This window comes from Mauremys reevesii, linkage group 4 (assembly GCF_016161935.1).
Source record: "Mauremys reevesii isolate NIE-2019 linkage group 4, ASM1616193v1, whole genome shotgun sequence".
Taxonomy (NCBI): domain Eukaryota; kingdom Metazoa; phylum Chordata; order Testudines; family Geoemydidae; genus Mauremys; species Mauremys reevesii.
This window is the reverse complement of record NC_052626.1, coordinates 106274119-106294362: the sequence shown is the minus strand read 5'-3', so window position 1 is coordinate 106294362 and position 20244 is coordinate 106274119. Positions and strand designations below refer to the sequence as shown.

The 20244-nt window shown below is 47.5% G+C and overlaps 1 protein-coding gene across 10 annotated transcripts in view; it reads left to right on the top strand.

The window, feature by feature from the left end:
• The window catches only part of SLC22A18 (solute carrier family 22 member 18), a 140124-nt gene that overhangs the window by 111381 nt on the left and 8499 nt on the right, over window positions 1–20244 (top strand). For all 10 annotated transcript variants that reach the window (XM_039536179.1, XM_039536185.1, XM_039536184.1 and 7 more), the window contains one exon: window positions 18454–18555. In XM_039536179.1, coding sequence (XP_039392113.1) covers window positions 18454–18555 — 102 coding nt within the window. The remainder of the gene's footprint in view (window positions 1–18453; window positions 18556–20244) is intronic.

The following is a 20244-nucleotide window of genomic DNA, read 5'->3' as shown; positions in this document are numbered from 1 at the left end:
GCACTCTGAAGTGACAGGTCAGGCTGGAGCTTGGACTCTGAAAGCCATCCCCCACCCTGGTCTTCAGACTCCGAGCCCGTATCTTTGCACAGCAGTTTGTAGAGCCGTAGCGCAAGCCCAAGTGTGTAGACCCAGACTCTCAGACTCACCGCTGCAGGTTTGAAAACACTGTGTAGACGTACCCATAGGGCCTGGGGCCACATCCAGAGACCCAGGGCCCAGCCCAGGGGAGAACAGAATTCTCCTTCCCAGGTTGTAGAGCAGATGCAGAGCTAGTCCTTGGAGCCTGATGAAGCCCCGCGGCAGTGGGAACACTGTACTAGCACCCCTCCATCCCTGCCATTTAGTAAACAGATTTAAAGCCTTGATCAGTATCTTGTCATATCTTCAACTGCTTCCTGGTGCCCAGGAAGCCTCTGTAGTGCTGGGTTCCCTGCTATGCAAGAGTGGTGCATCCCTTCAACAGCCCTGTGAGTCCAGGCTCCCCCCGCACACACACAACTTGTGCGGCATAACTGCAGCCAGGGAGCCTCCCTCACCTGCGATGGTCTGACTCGCTTTGCCCCTTGGCATATTTGTTCTACCAATGAACAAAACTTCAGCGGAGGCCTTACACTGTAAGTTTTAATGCTGCTTGTATCCAGTTGGTGGCATGATTGGCTCTGACCACAGATTGTGTCCTCACAGTCCCACGTGGTTCATACTTGGTTAGTAACCATTGTCTGGCACGCTGCTGTCATCTTGTAATTGCTTTGGCACACTTTTTCTTTTGCCATATAGAAGGGAATTCCCTCCCAACACCATGTGAGCCTGTGTAACCAGTTTGGCTAGACTTCCTTCCTTCCCCTTCTCTCTGTGCTGTAGAATATCCCAGAGTGCACGGGCCCAGCTTGTGCTGGAGCATGTCCTCTGGGCACTGTCTCCCAGGCGGAGGCACTATAGGATAGCTGTCATGATTTTCCCACAATGCGCTGATATAAACTACTTAGGCAAGTGCAGTTTAGCCCGGGTTGCAAAGCAGAAAGGCAGCAGTCTGAACTCAACCTGTGTTTGCTGGAAATGGGTCAGATGAGTGTTACCAGCTGTGTTTGTGTCACATGCCACATGGCTAGGGTCAAAAAGTCTCATTCCAGCATCGTCTTCAGTGATACTCTATTGTGAGACCCACTGCTTCTCTTGTCTCATTAAGAAGCGACACTTCCAGACCACATTTTTAAATCCAACTGTCTCGCTATACAATAGTACCTTAAATCATCTCTAATGTATGGGGCCTCTTTTCTTATTCCATAGCCCAGGGCTCTGGTGCATCTTCATTCCGAGTTTTTCTTTAAAATGTTAACAAAATAGATTTATTTTAAAAAGGTGTCTTCTAAAACTTAATGGGGGAATCTGCCCCAATCCAGTACTTGCAATCTGATCAAAACGAAACGTCTCGTAGAGCAACACCCATCAGAGAGACCTCTTTGGCAACACCCTCAGAGAGACCTCTTTGTCACGAAGCTTGTGTATCATTAATTGGCTCAACAAATAAGTTAAGGTATCAAATTATCTCGTCCTCTTTTCCTTCATGTCTAGCTACAAGAGCCAGAACCTTAGCCCGTGTAACTTGATGCTCCACCAGTTGAGGATCTAGCCCAGGAATGTCCTCTCCAGAAAACCTCAGTAATGTGGAGTAGTGGATAGGGCACTGGACAGGAGGAGACGTCAAATTCTGTTCCAAGCAATGCCACTGACCCACATTTTGACCTTGGGCAAGTTGCTTAAATGTTCTGTGTTTCAGTCGCCCCACCTTTGAAATGAAGGTAATGATATTTACCTTCTTTTGTGAAGCATGTTGACATCTACAAATAAAGAGCATTATGTGGGCCTGCTCAATCTCCCATTGAAAAAGTCTTTCCATTGGCTTCACTGGGCTTTGGATCATGGTTTCTAACAGCAAGGGTAAGTTGGGTTGTTTTAACCTTTTTTTTTTTAATGGCTGCTTAGAACTTATTTTCAGATACATCTGTTCCCAGTTAAGCAAAGATCACAGTTTAATAGCACAGGATATTGGAAAGTGCTGTGCAGCTGTAAAATAAAGCGAAGTAACAGGGGAAAAGGGGAGAAAGTTGAGGTCTGGGAAAAGGGAGAGTGAAATAAGATCAGAAAATGAGAAGAGGGTTCTGGAATGCAGTGTCTTAAAGGCAACAAAAACAAAGAATTATTTGACTGGGAGATGAAGCAGCCACTCAGGAACTGGATATGACCAAAACTGGAATTGCTGAGGTCTGGCAATTAGGTGAAAGTAGCGTGGGTAGCTTAATGGAAGAAAGCCAGGGGTCTAGAGTAATAAGTAAGTTGTTGTATCATGATGATGTGTAATTACTTATGGTTATGCCAATATAAAACCAAAAGGGAACTTCTGATTGAAGATAATGAAATGAGGTCAAGAGTTTTGCAAGCAGCCACCTCCACGCTACTCAGGGAGTAGGAGATTCCCTAAAACCTACAATATGTTACAGCAGGCATAGAGCGCTGATGACTGTAGGCTATTCAGTCAAGGGCTTGGAGTTCCTTCAGGAACACACAATCATTCTCAGCCAGGACTGTGTAAAATGGTTCTAATTTCAGAGTGGTCTCATCACAGAAAAGATGTGAACAAAACCTCCTTCAAAGTACATTTACTGAGCCCCCGTCTACACTAGGTGTGCTTTATACTATACCGGCAAAGTGCTTCTAGTGGGGATGCAGTTTTTGCTGCATAGCATATTCCAGCCCTCTCCCCACCCCACCGAGCAAATTAAGCTTTACTAGTAAAAGCACACTTTTTTGCTGATATAACTACATCTACCGCAGGGGCTTTTGCTGGCACAGCTATGTCTATCATGAGTCATGTGCCTGACCGAAACGGCTATGCCAGCACAAGTCTGTAGCGTAGACGTGACTCCTATGAGAATTTTTACTGGGAGGTGTAAGTTTTATCCCCTTTCTCTCCAGAACGTCATTTTACACTGCACAATCAGTTGAAGCTGGCCTGATAGGAAAGCTATTAGGCTCTAATTTTCTATAGAGTTGTAAACATCAGTAAATGGAAAAAGCCTAGGGTAGTGGTTCTCAACCAGGGGTCTGAGGCCCCCTGGGGGGCTGCGAGTAGGTTTCAGGGGGGTCACCAAGCATGGCCAACATTAGACTTGCTGGGGCCCAGGGCAGAAACCAAAGTCCTGCTGCATGGGGTTGAAGCCCAGGCTCTGAGCCCCGCCATCCGGGGCTGAAGCCGAAGTCTGAGCAATGTAGCTTCGTGGTGACCCCCGTGGCATGAGGCCCCAGGCAATTGCCCTGCTTGCTACCCCCTAATGCTGTCCCTGGCTTTTATATGCAGAAACCCAGTTACGTTGGCACAGGTGGGCTGTGGAGTTTTTATAGCATGTTGGCGGGGGAAGGGGGGGTCAGAAAGAAAAAGGTTGAGAACCTCTGGTCTAAGGCACGGTGCTGGAAAGCTTGTAGCATAGTATCTGCTGGGAACATTCTGCACAAGGATTAAGCAAATGAAGCACCTGGAGTTGCTGGCAAGTAACTGATATCTAAGCACCAGATGTGATTTTAAAATTAAAGGGGGAAAAACATTTACACACACAGACAGTCTGGTCCCTTGACTAAATTTATCTCTTCTTGTCAAACAAATTATATCTTCAACTGCAATCTTGTTACTGGATTATTCGAGAGACTGTCTCTGGGAGGAAAGATTTACATTATATATACTCTGTCTGTCCCTCTAGCTTTCTCTTCTGGCAACAAACAGATGATTAAAGGATTGGGTTTTTAATTATAGCCAGGTAAGCCTGGGGAAAATCTACCTGATGAAAGACAACAAACACAAAGTTCTTCAGTTTCCCCGGTCTGAAGAATTTAAGCCAATAGAAAAGATGAATGACGCACTGGAGCTTGCAAAATATAAAATATTCTGTATTCTTTCAGGCAAGATGCTATTGTCAGCAGTTTGGGACTCAGTGTGTGTATCTTCCCACCACCCTCCAGCATCTTTATATGCTTCCCTCAGTCTCACAAACATTAAGTAGCGGGTTCAAATCAAAAGGTGTTTGTGACAGAAAGTTGTGACCAGCTGATAAAATAAAAAAGTAGGCTTTACCTTCCCACATTCTAAGGGCTTTGTACAGGCCCTGAAATTCAAGGGGCGGAAGGCTTTCCAAAGCCACATTTTCCTCTTTTGTTGTTGTTGTTGTCCTGCGGCTGCTGATCTGGTTTGTGAATGAGTCGCATGTACATCCAGTGGATGTTCAGTGTTTTATAGATTACATGGTACCTGCTGATCTTCTGTAGAGTGCACATGGATGAAATCTGTGATTGTACAGTTCTCCCCTTGATCTGCTGACAGAACTGGAGCTGTTCTGGAATAACTTCTGTATACTCTATGCTGACCTGATTACTGGGATGTCTACTGTATGAGCATAGTGGTTTAGTTAATATGGAGAATTTGTAGGAACCAGACTAAGATGCAGGCAACCACCAAACTGTCTGAAGAAGCTAGGCCTGCCCAGGTTACCATGGGGATAGTAACCCTAACCCTTTAGGAAAAGTAGACATACAGTTAGACCAGGGGTTGGCAACCTCTGCACGCAGCTCAGCAGGGTAAGCATCCTGGCAGGCCGGGCCAGTTATCAGCAGGTTCGGCCGATCGCGGCTCCCACTGGCCGCGGTTTGCTGTCCCAGGCCAATGGGGACAGTGGGAAGCGGCGTGGGCGAGGGATGTGCTGGTCGCGGCTTCCCACCGCCCCCATTGGCCTGGGATGACAAACCGATTGGCCGAACCTGCTGACGCAGCAGGTAAACAAACTGGCCCGGCCCGCCAGTGTGCTTGCCCTGGCAAGCCACATGCCAGAGGTTGCCAATCCCTGACTTAGAGTCTGTTGTTTTAAAATCCTTTTTCTCTAAATGCTCTGGATGAGATCCACAAAGGGACTTAGGTATTGCAACAGTGAGCGTCATAGTTAGGGTTGCTAACCCTCCCAGTTTGGCTGGGAGTCTCCTGGAATCGGGCTCGATCTCCTGGAGACTACTGAAACTAACCCAGGAGATTTTAGGCTGCTAAAAATCTGGCAGCGCAGTAGGACTAAGGCAGGCTCCCTACCTGCCCTAGCTCTGTGCTGCTCCTGTACAACCGGCATGTCCCACGACAGCAGCAGCTCCGAGACACAGGGGTGGCCAGGGGGTCTCCGCATGCTGCCCCTGCCCCGAGCTCCGATTTTGCTGCTCCCATTGGCTGGGAACAGGGAACTGCGGCCAATGGGAGCTGCGGGAGAGGTGCCTGCAGGCAGGGGCAGAGCCATCTGGCCACTCCTGAGCCTAGGAGCCACTGCCGGACATGCCGCCACTTCTGGAAGCCACCCGAGGTAAATGCCATCTGGCCGGAACCTGCACCCCGAACCTCCTCCTGCGCCCCAACCCCCTGCATCCCTGTCCAGCCCTGAACCCCGTCCCCTACACACACTCCCTCCCAGAGTCCGCACCCCCTCCTGCCGCCCAACCCCCCACCTCAGGCTCAGCCTGGAGCCCCCTTCCACGCTCCAAACCCTTCTGCCCCAGCCCAGAGCCCACACCCCAACCCCCTGCCCCAGCTGAGGGTGGGGGAAAGCAAGCGACGGAAGGAGAGGGACTGGAGTGAGTGGGGAGCAGGGCCTTGAAGAAGGGGTGTAGCCTTGGGGACGGGGTGGGGAAGGATGTTTGGGTTTGTGCGATTAGACAGTTGGAAACCCCAGCCATAGTACCTCCCTTTTAGGCACCTGGAAAACCACAGGACCAACACTGTAACCCCCAAAGCTGAGTTAGGCACCTAGGCTCCCTATACAATAAATGGGGAGAGGATAGGCATCCACAAAAAGACAGCACACTAGCTGGGGAGCTGCCTAAGCTAGCCACAGGGACGATGGCAACGAGAAGGGCGTGTCCTAAGCCCTGCCCAGAGATTGGTACCCAAGTCTAGGCTGTAGGGCCTATCTCTGCATAGTGATCCCGGAATGGGAACTCCTCTCCTGCAGTCAGGTGCCTTACGCACCCAAGGTATTTCTTGTGAGAATCCATTTGGGCGCCTGCCTTGCTCCACGCAAAATGGCCACAGGAGGTGGTGATGGTGGTGCTGTCCTTATACTTTTTGCCCAGGAGTTGGAGCACTCACCTGGGATGTGGGAGACCCAGGTTCAATGCCTTGCCTCTCTGTCAGAGGGGCAAAAAGGATCTGAACAAGGGTCTCCGCCTGGCAGGGGAGTGCTCTAAGCACTTCTTAGCACATGCACAACGTGCCTCAGGTGGCGCATGACCAGGATTCATCACTGAATTTGGTCTCTTGGTTGGATCGTTAGCATCCCCAGGTGCTGACAGGGCGTGCGACATGAATGCTCATCCATGCCACCTAACCACTGGGCTATGGGATAGTCTGATGCAGAGCTCTCTGAGTCTCTCCTGTTGAAACTGTTCCACTGCGGATAGATAATGGAAGAGTGACTGGAGCAGAGGGACTGGACTCTGGGGGTGCATCTACACAGCGAGCAGCACTGAGTCCCGGAGCTTCAGCCTCGGGCTTGTGCTGGGGGCGGGGGAAGGTAGGTAGACATTCAGGCTCAGGCTCTGAAGTGTAGAGGGGGGGTGGGCTAAAGATGCAGAGTCTGAATGTCTACTCAGCTATTTTTAGCACTGGCCTGTAGCTAGGGTGACCAGACAGCAAATGTGAAAAATCGGGATGGGGTCGGGGGTAATAGGAGCCTATATAAGAAAAAGACCCAAAAATCGGGACTATCCCTATAAAATCGGGACATCTGGTCACACTACCTGTAGCACTACAAGCCCAAGTTTGTCATCCTGTGCTGTGACACGCTGCTTTGGGCAGCTGCTTGCTGTGTCTACCTATCTTGGGTCTCCCACCTGCCAGTTGGGTGCCCTAACCACTGGACTAAAGAGTCATTCTCTCTTTCACCCAACAACTGTTGTACTGTGGATAAATGTTTAAATTGCAAATGGAGCATGGAGGTTAGAGAGAGATTTCACTGCTTAAAAGTATTTGCTGGGAGTTTCCAGATCAATATTTCCACTGGCGGTTCAGCGGCTTATCTGTCTTTCAAGAAGAACAGATCAAGCTGTTTTACCTGTGGCATGTGTACACAGCCATGGGCGGCTCTTGTAATTTCACTTGCAAACTATTTCCTTCCTCTTTTGTTCCCTGATGACAGACCAGATTTCTGCAAGATCTCTTTTCACAGTACTTCAAAGGACAAAGGTCAGCACCATGTGGGTAAGAATAAGCCCATGATAGACAGCCCAAGGCATGCTCTTTGAAACAGAGACTACATGCAAGGAAGAAGCTCAGAACACGAAGACAGAAAGAACACTCACGTTCCACTGCTGCTTTTTCAGTACCATCAAGGCTTTTCTTAAGCCTGGTCTACTCCGGGGGCAGGGGGGGAAGGGGGTCGATGTAAGATATGCAAGTTCAGCTACGGTATTCCCATAGCTGAAGTCGACATATCTTATCTCGACTTACCTCCCGTCCTCACGGCACGGGATCGATGGCTGCGGCTCCCCCGTCGACTCCGCTACCGCTGTGCGCTCTGGTGGAGTTCTGGAGTCAACGGGGAGAGTGTTTGGGGATCGATATATCGTGTCTAGATGAGACACAATATATGATCCCCGATAAATCAATCGCTACCCGCCGACGTACCCTTGGAGACTTATCGGTGCAACAAGGGCTGAGTTTTTAAGGAGCTTCAGCCCAGCCTCTAAAACTGCACCAATTGTTTTTGCAGAGTGACTATGTTTGCAAAACTATGGGTGTAGATCGGGGTGAGCAAACTTTTTGGGCCGAGGGCCACATCTGGGTGGGGAAATTGTATGCAGGGCCAGGGCAGGGGGTTGGGGTGCAGGAGGGAGTGCAGGATGTACGAGGAGGCTCAGGACAGGGAGTTGGGGTGCAGGGGGGGCTCAGGGCAAGGGGTTGGGGCAGAGGAGGGGTTTGGGGTGCATGAGGGGGCTCAGAGAAGGGGGTTGGGGTGCATGAAGGGTGCAGGATGTACGAGGGGGCTCAGGACAGGGAGTTGGGGTGCGGGGGGGCTCAGGGCAAGGGGTTGGGGTGCAGGGTGCAGCAGGGAGCTCAGGGCAGGGGGGTGGGGTGCAGGAGGGGTTTGGGCTCCGGCCTGGCGCCACTTACTTAAAGCGGCTCCAGGGTACCGGGGCCAGGGCAGGCTCCCTGCATGCCTGCACTGTCCCTGGCCCTGCACTGCTCCAGGAAGCGCTGCGGCCCCTGCGGGAGGGAGGGCGGAGGGCTCCACATACGCTGCCCTTGCTGTGCCTCCAGGTACCCTGTTCCCAGCCAATGGGAGCTGCGGGGGGTCGGTGCCTGGAGGCAAGGGCAACGCATGGAGCCCTCTGCCCCCCTGGCTCAGGGGTTGCAGGGACATGGTGCCAGCCACTTCTGAGAGCAGCGTGGGGCCCACGGCGCCACGGGGGGCAATCCCGTTGGCCAGATCCAAAGCCCTTAGAGGCCGGATCCGGCCTGCAGGCCGTAGTTTGCACACCCCTGTTGTAGATAAACACAAGCCCTCTCCCCAAAAAAAGCCTGCATGTGCAAATAACTGCACACATAAATCAGATAACTGCAGTGTGCACAGGACAACTGCAGGCATGAATTTACTTAGAAATGGACAACAAATATATAATGGTAATGCTGAACTTTAGAGCACAAGAGAGTTCTCAGCTGGCTGACATGTGGATGTCACTAAGCCAAATCCTTAGCTGATATAAATTGGTGTAGCTGCCACTGAAATAAAGGGAGCTACTCCTATTTCCACCAGCTCAGGGTCTAACCCACTCATTTTAGAGATTGAGAGGCTGCATTAGTTTGCAAATCAGGACAGATTTCCTCCAGCTGTAAGGCAGATCAAGTCAGAATTCTCAGTGGAAACAATTCCCTAGCCAATCACTGGAAATACTCTCCCACTCCCCAGCTATGAGCTGTGTAACCTGACTCAAGAGATGGATTGGAAATGGGCACATGGGAGACTGGAGAGGCAAAGAGCATGTAAGCAAGGTCAGAGGGGGGAAAAACTATAAGGCTGTTAAATGGGTGAAGTTTGCAGTGTAAGTGATGTGAGGTTTGCCTCGTGACATCTGTTTTGTATTGAAGAGGAATGGTGTCAAGTTGGCATAAGTCATCCAAAGTATGCGGCTTTGACAGTCTGGGACTTGAACAGCTACTTTGAACAACACTACCCATCTCCTACTGCTTTACAAAGGTGGTCAGGATCATTATCCCCACTTTACAGGGAAAACTGAGGCACAGAGAAGTGACATAATAGAATCTGAGGTCAGAAGGGACCACCATAGTCTGACTGCCTGTGTATCACAGGCCACCACTCCCACTCTAAACCCAACGACTGAAAGGACTTGCCCAAGGCCACTCAGCAGCAAAGCTGGGAATAGAACCCAGGTCTCCTGGGCCCTAGTCCAGTGCTCTTTCCAGTAGAGCACACTGCCCCCTAGTCTAAAATTTGCACTTTACTGCAGAAATGTGTTTCTATCGGAAATCCTCTGACTAGTTAGGGTAAGTCTACTCTGCATTTTAAAACCGCAGCAGTGAGTCCCAGAGCTCGGGTCTACAGCCACAGGCTCGCATTACTATGCTAAAAACGGCGGTGTGGACATTTGGGCTCAGGCTAGAGCTTCGGCTCTGAAGCCCAACCCTGTCCCCCAAGCTCCAGCCCAGACCTCTACACAGCTGTTCCTAGTGCCGTAGTGCGAGCCTGAGTCTGTAGACCCAAGCTCCGAGACTCGCTGCCGCAGGGTTGTCTTTGCCTAAGCAAAACGTACCTAAGCGTCAAACGCCAGGCCAGTGAAGTGACCTGGGGCTTGAGAGTTCTGAGACTTGCCAGTTGAACTAGGATTGCTCTTGAAGAGAATCAAGTGACTTTCTCCACTTAAGTGGAGTCTAATGTGGAGTCTAGCGTTTGATATTTTAGGGTATGTCTGCGCTGCAGTTAAACCCCCATGGCTGGCCTGCGTAAGTGACTTGGGCTCACAGGGCTCCAGCTATGGGGCTGTGTAATTGCAGTATAGATGTTTGGGCTCAGGCTGGAGCCTGGGCTCTGGAACCCTGTGAAAGGGTAACCCAAGCCCAAGTCAGCTGACCCAGGCCAGCCGCCAGTATTTAACTGCAGTGTAGACTTACCCTAAGTGACCTAAGGCTTGCCACTTACAGGGTCTTCACTTTAGCACTAGACATACATTTGAAATGGGGTTAGATTTGCCCCTTAAATGGGTCTGAAATATGGTGGTTTAGGGATCTGAACATTGGCTCTAAACTTAGAATACATTTGGTATTAATGTGAAATGAGGTGGTGAGGGCTACAGCTTAATTGGTCTGAGCTTTACTTTAAAACCATGTAAGTATCAAACTTCATGGTAAACTTTTCATGTCAGGGGTAAGCCTGTTTCAAGTGGAAAACCTCAGACTAGGTCCACTGCCATTTTTCTGTTTTCTGCAAGCAAAAATTTAAAAAAACCACCTTTATTTATACTGCCATTTTCACAATACCAGCACAAAGTTAAAAACAAATACGAAAAGCAGGGCCATGGTAGGAGCATGTGCTACTAATGTAATTCGTACCTTTAGTGAAGTTATTCTCTTAATTGACTAACTTCCTAGTAGTGGGAAATCATGGGCTGACTTATGTGGCAAGCAGCAGACCACGCAGGCGTATGCATTGTTTAAGAATTTATTGATTAACTTTTGTGCTGCACTTTTAAGTTGTAGCATCTTAAGATCTGCTCTATTAGTGCTAAGTGGTATTACCAACATCCATCCAAGCCTGGGAAATCTAGGTTTAATACTAAACGCCCTTCTGCAATCAGTGAAACATTTTTTTTGCACAAAGACTGCAATATAGACCCACTCTCTGCAGGACGGTAAATAGCATATTGTCATTGTGAGGGATGTCCCAGGTTCCATTTAGTAGTGGGAGACTTTGGGACAGGATAGCCTTTTAATCCTTGTCAAGCATTTAGCTCCGGTCACCACAGCAGTAGAGAGATGAGGAAGAGACAAAATGAGGCAGGGAATGGGCTGGATTTGTATGGTGTAACCCAATTAAATAAAGACACACACTCAGTTCAGGTCTGAGAAAATTCAGACTTGCATTGATCAATGTGAAAAGGTAAGTAGCTCAGATTTCAAATACGGTATTAGAAACTCACTGTGGCTGAGTCAGTCACACAGAGATCAAACTGAGCCTTGGGAGGGGCTCATCTCCACTCCAGATCTCATTACAATACCTGTTGGGTGAGCAGCTATGACTCAGCAAAGGTGCAGGTTCACTCCAGCAGTAACAGGCCTTCATGGCATTCCTCTCCTTGAGATTTGATTAGTTAGACTGGAATGTTTCAAACAGGCTAATGACTGCACACTTTTAAAAAGGTAAGCCTAGAGAAGCGTTACTCAGCCACTTCTCCTCCCTCCATTGAATGGAACCACAAATTGCTTGTAGCACTATGATCACCCCACTAACCACCTCCTGCCATTGCACAGCATGATGTGCAGTTGGCCTCACTAGTGAGTCATCCCTATGCCTGAGCTGGTGAGCACTGATGTCATTCCCTGCAAGTCCTGTGATAGGTCCATGCCAATCAACCAGAGCCCACAAGCAAGGGCCTAACCAGATGATACCAAAGAAGGTTCCTAATCAAAGCTGCAACGTTAGTCTGCTCAGTGGTGCTGCCTTGTTGGAGAATTCCCAGCTACCTGGTAGTTCTGACAGACTGCTCCCACCTCAGCTGGCCCACCCAGCTATTCTGACAATCACCCCATACATTGACATAGCCTTGCAGGCCAATATTAGGGTGTCACACAGTATTTATTCTGTGGCTTGCTGCAGCTCCAATGCAACATTCTCATCAGCCTCTGGTAACTAGAATGGATGCAGCTATTTCACCACTTTTCCCATCCTCCCATTGCTGAGAGGGCCAGGGTATGCTAAGGGTACGTCTACACTACGGGATTATTCCGATTTTACATAAACCGGTTTAGTAAAACAGATTGTATAAAATCGAGTGCACGCGGCCACACTAAGCACATTAAATCGGTGGTGTGCGTCCACGGTCTGAGGCTAGCATCGATTTCTGGAGCGTTGCACTGTGGGTAGCTATTCCGTAGCTATCCCATAGTTCCCGCAGTCTCCCCCGCCCCTTGGAATTCTGGGTTGAGATCCCAGTGCCTGATGGGGCAAAAATCATTGTCGCGGGTGGTTCTGGGTAAATGTCATCAGTCATTCCTTCCTCCGGGAAAGCAACGGCAGACAATCATTTCGTGCCCTTTTTCCCTGGATTGCCCTGGCAGACACCATATCATGGCAACCATGGAGCCTGTTTTGCCTCTTGTCACTGTCACCATATGTGTACTAGATGCAGCTGACAGAGGCGATTCAGCAGTGCTACACAGCAGCATTTATTTGCTTTTGCATGATAGCAGAGATGGTTATCAGCCGTTCTGTACTATCTACCATGCCATTGTAAATTGGCAATGAGATGATGGTTACCAGTTCTTTTGTGCTGTACCATCTGCTGCTGTCATAGGTGCCCCTGGCTGAGATCGGCCGGGGGCGCAAAAGACAAAAATGGGAATGACTCCCCAAGTCAATCCCTCCTTTATGGTATCTAAAAATAGAATCAGTCCTGCCTAGAATATGGGGCAAGTGTACTAGAGAACCAGTGTATCAGAGAACCAGAGAGCACAGCTGCTCTGTGTCAGATCCCGCAGAAATGATGAGCTGTATGCCATTCACAGGGGGTGTCCCTGCAACAACCCCACCTGTTGATTCCCTCCTCCCCCAGCCTTCCTGGGCTACAGTTGCAGTGTCCCCCATTTGTGTGATGAAGTAATAAAGAATGCAGGAATAAGAAACAGTGACTTGTTAGTGAGATAAAATGAGGGGAAGGCAGCCTCCAGCTGCTATGGCAGTCCAGACAGGACATTAAGCAGTGTGGGGGAGAGGAGCCCAGCATCCCGCTGCTATGATAGTCCAGGAAGAACAGAATCTTTTCTTTACACATGAAAGGCGGGGGCTGATGGAGCTCAGCCCCCTGTTGCTATGATGAAGATGGTTACCAGCCGTTCTGTACCATCTACTAGGAATGATCAGGAGTTTTTTACCCAGGCACCCCCAGCCGACCTCACCGGAGGCCAGCCAGGAGCACTCATGGGCTGATGATGAGGATGGATACCAGTCCTTTTGTACTGCACCATCTGCCACAAGGCTGATGATGACGACGGATATCAGCCATATTGTACCATCAGCCACCCATGAGGGGGAGCGAGGATGCTACCATTGACTGCTGCAGCATTGCGTCTATCAGCAGCATTTAGTAAACATAGGGTGACATTTAAAAGAGTCAAGAGAGGATTTTTTTCCCTTTTACTTCTGGGGGTGGGTGAGGGGGGTAAATTGACGAGCTATGCCCTGAACCACCCCGGACAATGTGTTTGACGCTACAGGCATTGGGAGCTCAGCCAAGAATGCAAATGCTTTTCGGAGACTGCAGGAACTGTGGGATAGCTTGAGTCCTCAGTTCCCCCCTCCCTCCCTCCCTCAGCGTCCATTTGATTCTTTGGCTTTCCGTTACATTTGTCACGCAGCAGCGTGCTGAGACCCTGCTGTGGCCTCTGTCTGTAGATTTTTAAAAAATGCTTTGGAATTTCATCTTCTGTAATGGAGCTCTGATAGAACAGATTTGCCTGCCCATACAGCGATCACATCCATATGGTCCATGCTGGAGCTCTTTTTGGATTTTGATTTCGGACTGCATCGCCACCCGTGCTGATCGGAGCTCCACGCTGGGCAAACATGAAATGATATTCAAAAGTTCGCGGGGCTTTTCCTGTCTACCTGGCCACTGCATCCGAGTTCTGATTGCTGTCCAGAGCGGTCAGTGGTGCACTGTGGGATACCGCCCGGAGACCAATACCGTCGATTTGCGGCCACACTAACCCTAATCCGATATGGTAATACCGATATTAGCGCTACTCCTCTCATTGGGGAGGAGTACAGAAACCGGTTTAAAGAGCCCTTCATATCGATATAAAGGGCCTCTTAGTGTGGACGGGTGTGGCGTTAAATCGGTTTAACGCTCCTAAAACCGGTTTAAACGCGTAGTGTAGACCAGGCCTAAGTATTTCTGCTCACTCCCTCCTGCTTAACCCCTGTTCCTGACTGCTCCAAAGGACAGAGACCACAGTAGCCCCAGACAACTTTTAGTGAGAAAATTTCATATATTAGAGAGAGAGAGAGAGAGTTTGAGCACCCTAGGTCCTTAGCTGGTGTACATCGAAGTAATTGTGCAGGTGTTGATTTACCTGAACTGAGGGTATGATCATGGATGTGCTTTTTTCTCTCTCCCTCCACCCCTGCCCTGCCCTGCCCCCCCCCCATTTGTTGTTTTCTCTTCTTTTCAGTTTTTTGATTCTCTACCTTGGGCTTGAGGGTGCCAGGTAATGCTGTGACGCTCCCCAAGGGTAGCCCAGGTTGTGAAGCACATCACCATCACTTGCCCATAGCGTGAGGAAGTCCTGTCTGTGGTTGCTGTGGATCAGCTCCCTGAAACCACCAGCCTCAGGCAACACAAGCACTGCCTTCCAGGCCTCCCTCTATCTGTACACATTAGCAACAGGCACACACCAACCCCTGAGTCCTCGGGAGCATTCCCTGTAGTGCCCACCCCTTTACCCACTGAACGTTCTCAGAATTACCAGGCCTGCTGCTCCCAGGAGAACAGCACACGCCAGCTTGTAAGATTGCACTCAGGATCACCACTTTACTTAATACCACAGCACTTAGGTATGTTTCTAGTGAAAGCAAGAATAAGGTCATTATCAATGAACAGAGATTCAAGCAAGAGTGAGTAAGAAGATTGGAAATACATGGTTATATACATGCTTCCTAAAGACTAAAATTTACTGACAAGTTACCCTCCTGTCCAAAGAAGCCTATCTTATCCAAAGCTCTCCCCAGGGTTTTCAGCTAGGCCTGCATGAGTCCTCTCTTCCATGAAGTAGATGCAATTTACTTCTTCAGTGAAGGATGCCAGGGTGTTGTCTTTGTCCCCCAAATACACTAGAGCAAACCTTTGATGTGCACCTCAAGATAGGGGGTCTCCCTTCCTCCCCCCCTTGGCCATGGGCAGCAGGTATCATAGTCTGGGGGAGGCTGTGCCTCCCCAAACAGCCAGGTTTGTCCCTGCCCATGCTCCATGCCCAGGCCCGCTCTTGTTTCCCGCTCTGCAGCTCCCTCTGTGTAGTGGCCCCGGCTTGGGTTGGGGCTGCACCACCCACCCTCCTGCTGCTCCGGAGCTGGGGGCACTAGCCTGGGGTGGGGGCTGGTAGCTGCAGTGGGAGGGGGGGCTCTGGGCTGTGGTGGGGGGGTATGGAAGGAGCGGGGGCTCAGGTGGAAGGGGTGGGGCTGGGAGCTAGCATCCCCAAGCCAGTGGTTCATGAGTCACCCATGCCCCCCACATTGTTTGGTTCTTCCTGTTACTATTCTCTCTCTGAAGTTTTTACAATCTGGATTATCATCCAATTTAGCCTTGTGAGAGGCGACCCGTTGTGAACCATACAATACTTAATATACATGTAAACAGCTGGATAGATTAACATTTCTTGTCTGACAGAAAACCTATTTTTACACCCTTGCTGGTGACCAGTCCCTAGACCAGGGGTAGGCAACCTATGGCATGCGTGCCAAAGGCGGCACGCGAGCTGATTTTCAGTGGCACTCGCACTGCCCGGGTCCTGGTCACCGGTCCGGGGGCTCTGCATTTTAATTTAATTTTAAATGAAGTTTCTTAAACATTTTAAATACCTTATTTACTTTACATACAACAATAGTTTAGTTATATATTATTGACTTATAGAAAGAGACCGTCTAAAAACATTAAAATGTATGACTGGCACACAAAACCTTAAATTAGAGTGAATAAATGAAGACTCGGCACACCACTGCTGAAAGGTTGCCAACCCCTGCCCTAGACAATGACTTTAAAAATGTAATTTTCTGTTTCTGTACATAAATCCTTACACAATATCTATACATACATTTTGCAATAATATTGATGACCAGTGTGACACTGGCTTTTATTTGAGACCTCACATGACACTCTTTAGTTAACCTAGTTGCATCCAAAATGTGCCAGGTCATTAATTATATGATCACATACTATTTGTCCACAGGATCCCTGCCTCATTCAGTGAAGGCCAGTTATTCAATATTTTTTTCTATCCTTCACATTCAGTGGGTGACCCCAGTCTTCATTTATTGCACATCAACAAACCCAGCACTGAATACACAATAATTAATCTCCTCGTGGTCATACCTGTGGTGCTCTTGCCATAACCTCTGAGTGCTTCACAAACGTCAATGAATTTATCTTCTCAACACCCTTGTGAGAATAGATGCTGTTGTTATCATCACTTTACAGGTGGGGAACTGAAGTATAGAGAAATTAAGGCCAAAATGTTCACTAGTTTTCATGCACCATGGCTCTGAGCCAGAAAGGTATTTAGGCTCTTAACTTCCATAAATACCTTTGTGGGGCTTGGCCCAAGAGCCTGAATTTTCAGAGTATTTAGCATTTTTATAGGATTTTATATGTTCAGAGCTCAGCTTCGATTGTAGCTGTGAGTGCTCAGCAATTTTGCAAATCCAGAAGCAGAGAGAACCAAATTCTCCAAGGAGGCATTCAGCTGTCTTCACCATGAGATTATCCTTTCCCTTCCTGCTAGCCCTGGTCTTCTTCACTTCTGAACAAATGAATCAGGGGTCCAACAGTCTCTTTCACTACCTAATCCTGATTAATCCCCAGCAAAGGGCCCTTATGTGCATTCAGTGAAACAGGTGCCCTATGGAAAAAATAGCATGTGATCATGTAATTAAAGCTTGTATCATAATGTATACACACAAGGGGGCTGAATTAAGGTTACATGGGCAACCTTAGTTCTAGTATTTCCTCACTTTAGAGTGCTTGACTTGGCAACCTCAACATTCTTTTTAATATAGTTATTGAATGTTGCAGTCTTTACCTTCCAGTAGTGCTTTGTGGTCTCAGCCAAGATCAAGGCCTCATAGTTTTAGGCATTTTACTATGGGCGTGTCTACACTTAAAAGGCTACAGCAGCAAAACTGCACCACTTCAGTGACGCTGCTGTAGCGCTTCAGTGTAGACACTACCTGCGCCCCAAAGAGCTTATCATCATTATAGGCAAGACAAAGGCTGGGAGTAACTGCTGCTAGTGTCGCTTCATTTTTTTGTTAAAAATTCATTACTTTTTCCAGTATTCCACAGATGTTTCTATCATGCCTGTCCCTAAATTAAAATGTCTATTACACTGTCTTGAGGAGTGTACTGAGCACTCAGAATCACTGTATAGGAAGATGATCTATTTGGTATTCCTAGTTTATATTTATAGTATTTACTCACTCTCAGGCGGGGGGGAAGGAGCAAAATAAAATCATAGTTACTAGAGCTGGATGGGAAAAGGTAAGTATATCTTATGAAAAGAGTCAAAAGACATATTTTTTCATTGTGTTTGAAATATTTCATGAGGGTTTTAATTTTTTATTAAAAAAATTGTTTAAATTTTTTCCCTCCCACTCAGGGTGGAGAATAACCTACTCTCTCACTTTTTTCCAGTTTTAAAACCCATAGGGATACTTTTTTATACTTATAAAAAACACAGGAAGAGAAGGAAAGTCAAGTGTGTTCCTCCTCCCCCCATCAGAATGAAAATTTCAGGGAAAAAATGGCAACATATATCAAAAAGAAAAATTTCAACCAAAATGAATTATATTTCATAAAAATGTTCATGTTGGTATAAAAGGCATTTTACATTAAAAAAAATCATTTTAAAGTTTTGACCAGTTCTAATAAGAACACAATTTAATGGGAAAATCCACACCCTAGAGGATATCATATATCTTTCTGGCAGATTTGTGTAGCTTTATGATTGGAATACAAAACATTTAAATCCATTTAAACCCTACATAGAGGTCTTAAATGACACATAGGTTTTGTGCTGGTCCTCTGCACGGGGTAAATTTCATCTAGAATGAATTTCATAATACAGCACTTTGAATCACAAGTGCCTTTCAGGTCCAAGTGCTTTACATACACTAACGAAATGTGTCTTGCAACCACCCACTGAGATAGTGATGTACACTTATTCCCATTTTACAGATGGGAAAACTGAGGCATAGGCAGTCAGTAGCTCACCTGAGGTCACTCAACACATCAGTGATGGCTGGGAATACAGTACAGCAGTCCTGACTCCCAGACCCTTGCTTGAAACACTAGCAACAGCTCCACCCCTATAGCTTGCCCTATAAGATATTTCATATAGTACTTAACATATATGTGTGTTTGCTCTTTTTCTAGGTTGTCCAGGGTCTGGTAATTGGAAGACTAACTAGTCGCTTTACAGAGAGGACCCTGATCATGTTGAGTGTCTTAGCCTTCAGTGGAGTGGGCCTTGCTATGGTAAGACAATGGGTGGGATTTTTAAAAGAACCTTAGGCCTGGCCTGCATTTAAAAGTTATGCAGGTATAAATATATTGGTGAGGAGTGTGTGTGTGTGTGTGTGTGTATGTGTTTTTAAACCAATATAGCTATACGGGTAACAGTTCTCATGTGGATGCAGTTATATTAGTATGTTTAGTATGACTTATCAGCATAGTTATCCCCCTTCCCATACATGCATGGCTATTCTGACATAAAGCACTTTTTTACCAATATAACCATTCCCACATTAGAGAGGTTGTACTACTTTAATGAAGTAAAGCAATATGGCTTTGTATCATAGACAAGCCCTTAGTGACTTAGGTCAAAAAGTTTGTTGACTTTCAGTGAAACTTGTGTTCCTAAAGCGCTTGTCTACACACAAGTTATACTCTCAACCTATACTGGTGCCGTTAAATCAGTACAACCCCCTCGTAGATGCATTTAGAGTGGTATAAAGGTGCTTCCTATATGGGAAAGGGAATAAGCTGTATTAGTATAAGAAAACTTCATACTGCTGGAAGGCCTCATCTACCCAACAGAGTTTACTGACACCACACGCACTCACACACCCACCCATCCCTGCTGTTCCATAGCAAAATCCCTAGTGCAAAAACAACTGTGCTGACAGAAGAGTGCTTCAGTCAGCTTAGCTAATGCCATTCAGGAACATTACTGTGGTGGCAGAACTACTGCTGGCTTATGCTGTGTCTACACTAGGAGACTATGCCAGCATAGGTATACCAACCAAGGCACTGTAATGTAGAGAAGCCCTAACTGTGACCACACTTGGAGTTGTACTGGTATAACTCTTTTGGTAAACAAAAACAACAGTAACAAAACCCCACAATACACTCCTCACACACCTAACCCAAAGAGTCAGACCAGTACAAAACCATGTTTAGAACAGGCCTCAGTAACTTGGTGCTTTTGAAAATCTTACCCTCAGTTTTTGCTTGGTTATGTTTCCTGAACTTCTCTGAAAGTAAGTGAAAGTTACAGGGAAAAAACCCACACTTTGACAAAAGTTTGCTGGTGATATTAGGGGTTGGTCGTCTTGGTTGGTTGTTTTTAACAATCGAGTTTAGTGCCTTTTTGGAATGACGTAGAGAACAATTTTTGTGTACCTTGGTCTTGAACTGCCAAGAACTGCCAAGACTCCAGGGTGCATGAAGTCTTGAACGAGGATGACAGAGAAAAATGACAATAGATTCAGCTGTCGGCCTTTAGAAATTCACTGAATAGTTTGGCCTTGAACCCTCTAACTAGTATTTGATTATTGTGTATGTTGCAATGAAATGGCTGTGTTACAGTGGCAAAAATGACAGGTCTTATTCACATATCTGTTACACTGTAACTTTGTTTGTGGGCACCCAGAGGTTAAGTGACTTTTCCAAGAGGACATATCAAATCCATGCCAGAGTAAGGAATAGCAACCTAGTTTTCCTGACTTCCAGACCCATACTCGAGCTACTAGGCAACACTGTGTTCCTATACAAGTTAGAACACAAAGCTAGGAGCCGGGAAGGTCTGGAGTTTTAATCTGAGAAAGTAAACCATTGTTTCAGTTGGGTGACCTTGTGCCAAATCACCTGATTGCTTTGTGCTGACCTGTGCTTCCACACAGAGGCTGCATAAGCACCAAATTGGGTCATACCAAAGGGGCGCAA